The sequence below is a fragment of the Drosophila takahashii genome, chromosome X, assembly GCF_030179915.1.
Source record: "Drosophila takahashii strain IR98-3 E-12201 chromosome X, DtakHiC1v2, whole genome shotgun sequence".
In the NCBI taxonomy this organism is placed as follows: Eukaryota; Metazoa; Arthropoda; class Insecta; order Diptera; family Drosophilidae; genus Drosophila; species Drosophila takahashii.
The window spans coordinates 21,687,853-21,693,733 of record NC_091683.1 but is presented as its reverse complement, the minus strand read 5'-3'; the positions used below and the strand labels follow the sequence as shown (position 1 = coordinate 21,693,733).

Here is a 5,881-nt window from a genome sequence, read left to right as displayed (position 1 = left end):
CTCGGCGCGGCAATTGGGTTTTAAGTGAGCAGTCGACGTCGGCCAGGGTTGCCACATGTCGAAAGGGGAATACCACTAAAAAATCCACTTTTCCCGCTAAATTTGAAATCACACTACCGTATAAGCTTTTAATTTAATAAAGAGGTAAAATTTAAAATTGTGAAACACGGTGCTCACCTTACGTTTTATTATTATTTGTTATGACTTTAAAGTTTTTTTTACTAACAAATTAGTTAAGGCCCAATGTTAGTTTTAGTTTTGTCCATATATTACGGAATAACATTTTCGGCCATTTTTCGGATTTTCACATATTTAAAAATAATTAATGAATACCTAGAAAATGTTTTTATGCTCCTCTATTCTAAAAATGCAATAATTTTAGAATGTAACTAACAACGAACAATTCAACAAATTGTTGTTGAATTTTTAACAATTTAGCAGCTTACCCAAAGTGCAGTTATGGCTATAAATTCAAAATTTCTTTTAAAAAGTAGTTGATTGCAGTTAGCATTGCCAGACCGTCGCGAAAGCTCCTAAATCCATCGATCCGACCACTCAATCCAAACAGCTGATACCGCTTAGTAAACATTGTTTACGTCGTTACGCGTGTTTTTGATTTTTTGTGGAATTCTGGAATTTCGGATGCTGGCCAAGAGATAACGACCAGAGGCAGTGGAACTCTTGGGCGGCCTTATCACGGGGTTACGGGTCAGGGGTTATCTTAATCGCTTATCAGCTGAGTTCAGTCGTTTCCATCTCCTCGGCGGCGACGCTTGTTTTTTTCCGGCAGTTCCGATTCGAACGCAGCCGTGTGAGTGTTACAAAAAGGCGGAAAAAAATCTATAAAAAATATTTATAAATATATTTTTATTTTATAAATATCCTCACTTCTTACCAGATCCATAGACATGCAGCAGGCGCGCTCTACACTGCCACAAAAGCTTCGGTTTTGCTTTAGTCGGGACCTGAACACCCAAGTTAAGAACCCGGTTAACTTCGCCTCGAGAAAGCTGAGCGGAGCTTTAACTCGCGTCGCCGCCAGAAATCAGACGCTATCGCCATCGGCATTATTCTCGGCGATCAGACGATTTTCGGACTGCAAACAGAGCGCTTTAAAGGTGAGTGAGCTATAGGAAATCGTACAAAGAAAACAGCTAAATTCGCGTTAAATAGAGCAATTAAGAAGTAAACATCAGGAGGGAGTAGTGCCTCCCAGGGATCGGCGCTTTAAATAGTGGTTCGGCTTTATAGAGGGGCTTGTTTACCCCTAGTTCTGCCCATGTGCTTCGTTTTCATTCAAACCATGTGTTTTCTTTTAAAATTCTACCCTTACGTGGAGTTTAACAACTGTGGAAAGTAGTTTGTTTGTGGTGTTATCTTCCACCCCGGAAAATAGTTATCATCGCTTAAACTGTTTTGGTTTTATATCTATAGTAGTACGATTATGATAGAGATTTATTTATCTACGGTGCATATCATTATTTAAAAAAAAAATAAAACTTTGGAGATCTTCAGATATTTTCGGTTGATTATAACCATTTTTCTATATTAGTTAGCAAAGTTAATAGAAGATGGTTCTATATTTATAGTAGTAAGATTGTGATTTAGATCTCTTTATCTATTGTAAATATCATAAATTAAAAAAAAGTGAAATTTGGAGGCCTTTAGGTATTTATTATATTAGGTAGTAACGTTGATATAAGGTAGGGTATTAAAAGCTCCGCTTTGCCAAGCCTTATTATTTTTGATTAATGTTTTTTAGCCAGCCTTAAACTCGTTTAGGCCTACTCGAATTTCTTGGCTTTTTGGCCCTATCAAACAGTGTTTTTGTTCTTCTCTTTTGCACTTGTTCACACAATAACACTGATATCACTAAAAAAAACATCTGGCAATGACCATTAAATCGAATTTCCATAGCCAATGGAAGAGTGTGTGGGTAGATATACGTACATATGGAGGTATACCGGCAAATATTTCGCACAATATTTTGCACTTGACTCGTGGCCAGAAATTAGCATTCAATTTAAGGGGAATTACCTGTTTCCAGATCGTGCATTCAAAACTCACTTTTAAAGTTTGTGTATCCAATTAATTTTTGTAGTGAATAGCAAGTGCCAAATTCAAAATCGTCCAGTGATTGTCAAAGAGTCTATTAAGAACTTATTAAAGCTAAACAAATTAAAAACACCTAAAAACCTTTTGAGTAAAACTTATTATTGCCCACAATTTATCTTAGTTGTAAAAAATGATCTTATAAATTCACGTGTTTAGTGTTTTTTTAAACTCATTTGTTTTTGCCAACATCTAAAGCTTATTTAAATTGGTTTATTTTGTAAACTAGTTTTGTTCCCTTTTTGTATTGGCATATTTCCATTTAACTTTGAACTATTTACTACGCCTTTCAAGGTTGGTTTTTTTTTTTTAATTTAAATAAAGTTATTAGGGTTATTAACACTTCCACATTTCTGAACCTATTTTTTACATTCTATCTTTAACTAATGTTAGGAAAACACAAATTAAATGTTAGTCCTTAACAAAATTAAGAAATATAATTAAGAAATAATAATTGTAAAGCAATGAGAATTGTATTCATATAGTTTTACAGTTTAATATACAGTTCTGTAAAAAATATTTATTATAATCGGCTAATATGAATTAAATTTTTTTTTAATTTTCCCATTTTAATTTTTGTATTTCTGATTTTTTTCTTGGCTTGTTTCGACTACCTATATGTTTCCCGATCTTTCCGAAGTGCGTCAGCCCCGAAGGGGGCACGCAGTGTCCTTATCGCCCGGGGACTTGAACTCGTGACCCAGACGGTGGGACACGGACGGACATACAAATAGAGCGATAAGCGGGACGCAAATAGCTTCGCTCCCATCCATGGGGGGTCGCATTTTCGAGCCCGGGCGATTGATGACCCAAAATAATGGGTGTTACGGGTGTTATATCACCTAAGCGTTTATTTTGGCCAATCTAATCGAGAAAGAAGCCCGCCTCAAGTGGTTGCCATGGTGCATCGATGGCTAATCTCCGCTTGGCGATAGCTTCGTCCGCCGCCTTATCAACAGAACTTTTCCAATGCTATTTGAACCCATTGAACCTGTACACATTTGTTTGCGATTTTCGCAATTCTCGCGGGAACATAAATATTTTTGTTGTTTCGAAATGAAATGTAAACATGCGCTTAGCTGACCAGGCAGGGATCGTTTTTCCATAGTCCGCACAAACCCAGCGATCGTCTTGCCAAACGCATCGCATTGCACTGCAGTCTATATAGTATATATAAATAAAATAATAACCAGTATATTTCTTAATTACGAACAGAACATGGCCGATCAGAAGATGCTGCAAACCCCGCTGGAGCAGGGAGATCCCGAGTTGGCCGATCTGATCAAGAAGGAGAAGGAGCGCCAGCGCGAGGGTCTCGAGATGATCGCCAGCGAGAACTTCACCTCGGTGGCGGTGCTCGAGAGTCTGAGCTCCTGCCTCACCAACAAGTACTCCGAGGGATATCCCGGCAAGAGGTGAGTGTAGATCATATATAGTAATAATCATATAATAATATATAATAATAATATTTATGGAACGATTTTACATTTTATCAGTCGGATTTATAGATCTGATATCAATCTTTCTACTTATTTTTGTATTCCTCTTCGATCCATGCTTTTTAATTACTCCTGTATTTTTCAACTCGTATTACATATTATCCTTTGCTTTTATATATAATTTACTTTATCTTCTTTAATTCAATATTATAAGCATTTCGAAATATTTAAACCTTTATCCTATCAAATATAATATCACATATTATCATAATATACTTATAGACCCATATTATTTTATTATTAATGGGCTCCATAAATCTGTATAATAGGGATCGGATCCTTATTAGTCCATGATTTTTAGTTATTCCTATACTACTCAACTCATATTAAATATAATTTGAGTGACCGTGTTCCCCTTTTCTAAACCTGTAGATATATTTTACTTTACCTACATTTATCCAATATTATAATGATTTTGAAATAATTAAATTTTAAAGCTAATTTACCTATTAAGTCATATCATATAATATTTACAGACCCATCTTATTTTATTTTTCAACTCCGGATTTTAAAATACTTAAATATTAAACCTTTATCTTATCATATACATACCTATCATGTCATATTATATAATATTTATATACCCGTATTATTATATTATTAGTGGGCTCTATAGATCTGTTTGATAGGGCTTGGATCCTCATAGATCCTTGATTTTTAGTTTTTTAAATATAAATTATACTTTTTCTTTAATATAAATATTCTTTAACTCTTATAGTATATAAATTATACTTTTTCTTGAATAATAAATATTTTTTAGCTCTAATAGTTTATATACTATACTAAAACGATCCCGAACTAATCCCAATTCCTCGCAATTCCCAGGTACTATGGAGGCAACGAGTTCATCGACCGCGTGGAGCTGCTCGCCCAGAAGCGAGGTCGCGAGCTGTTCAACCTGGAGGACGACAAGTGGGGCGTCAATGTGCAGCCCTATTCGGGATCTCCGGCCAATTTGGCCGTCTACACGGGCGTCTGTCGTCCCCACGACCGAATTATGGGTTTGGATCTGCCCGACGGTGGTCACTTGACGCACGGCTTCTTCACGCCCACCAAGAAAATCTCGGCCACGTCCATTTTCTTCGAGAGCATGCCGTACAAGGTGAATCCGGAGACGGGCATCATTGACTACGACAAGTTGGCGGAGGCGGCGAAGACGTTCCGTCCCCAGATCATCATTGCCGGCATCTCGTGTTACTCGCGCCTGCTCGACTATGCGAGATTCCGTCAGATTTGCGACGATGTGGGCGCCTATCTGATGGCCGACATGGCCCATGTGGCGGGCATCGTGGCCGCCGGATTGATTCCGTCGCCCTTTGAGTACGCCGACATTGTGACTACGACGACGCATAAAACCTTGAGAGGTCCTCGCGCCGGCGTCATCTTCTTCCGCAAGGGAGTGCGCAGCACGAAGGCGAACGGCGAGAAGATCCTGTACGATCTGGAGGAGCGCATCAACCAGGCGGTCTTCCCCTCGCTCCAGGGTGGTCCGCACAACAATGCGGTGGGCGGCATTGCCACCGCCTTCAGGCAGGCAAAGACGCCCGAATTCAAGGCCTATCAGACGCAGGTGCTCCGGAATGCCAAAGTCCTGTGCGATGGGCTCATCTCGCGGGGCTATCAGGTGGCCACCGGCGGCACCGATGTCCACTTGGTGCTGGTCGATGTCCGCAAGGCCGGCTTGACGGGAGCCAAGGCGGAATATATCCTGGAGGAGGTGGGCATTGCCTGCAACAAGAACACAGTGCCGGGCGACAAATCCGCGCTGAATCCTTCGGGCATTCGATTGGGCACACCGGCTCTGACCACTCGCGGTCTCGCCGAGCAGGACATCGAGCAGGTGGTGGCCTTCATCGATGCCGCCTTGAAGGTGGGCGCCCAGGCGGCCAAAGCGGCCAGCAGTCCCAAGTTGGCCGACTACCACAAGGCGCTGGACGAGAATGCGGAGATCAAGGCCCAGGTGGAGGAGATCCGCAGGGGAGTGGCCCAGTTCAGCAGGAAGTTCCCGCTGCCCGGTCTGGAGAACCTCTAATTCGTTGATCGTCTTTTTTTTTACCCTCTTTATTTGCACCCTCGAAAACGAAAAAGAAATCTTATGAATTGCAAATTTTCCACAATATTCAAGTGAAATAGTAGTTAAGTCATTAAACGCATTTTAATTTACATATATCATAACTTTGGGGTTTTATTGGGGCTGGAATTTCGAGTATGTTTGTATGTACATGAACTAATTAATTATTTTTGGTGGCAATTTTAAACAAAAGAAGTGA

At 39.8% G+C, this 5,881-nt stretch overlaps 1 protein-coding gene across 1 annotated transcript; it reads left to right on the top strand.

Annotated features, from left to right (window-relative positions):
* The first annotated feature begins 599 nt into the window (after window positions 1-599).
* Window positions 600-5,786, top strand: Shmt (serine hydroxymethyl transferase). The gene is made up of 4 exons (XM_017153595.3): window positions 600-811; window positions 899-1,118; window positions 3,328-3,527; window positions 4,437-5,786. The coding sequence occupies exons 2-4, from the start codon at window positions 909-911 to the stop codon at window positions 5,641-5,643; spliced, it is 1,617 nt and encodes a 538-aa protein (XP_017009084.2). The 5' UTR covers window positions 600-811; window positions 899-908; the 3' UTR covers window positions 5,644-5,786.
* The last annotated feature ends 95 nt before the right edge of the window (window positions 5,787-5,881 follow it).

Bases quoted from the DNA above. Each gene is read 5' to 3' on its own strand.
- Shmt (XM_017153595.3), top strand. From the start codon at position 909: ATGCAGCAGGCGCGCTCTACACTGCCACAAAAGCTTCGGTTTTGCTTT. The intron at 1,119-3,327 runs GTGAGTGAGCTA...AATTACGAACAG, and splicing joins GCAAACAGAGCGCTTTAAAG to AACATGGCCGATCAGAAGAT. The intron at 3,528-4,436 runs GTGAGTGTAGAT...CGCAATTCCCAG, and splicing joins GAGGGATATCCCGGCAAGAG to GTACTATGGAGGCAACGAGT.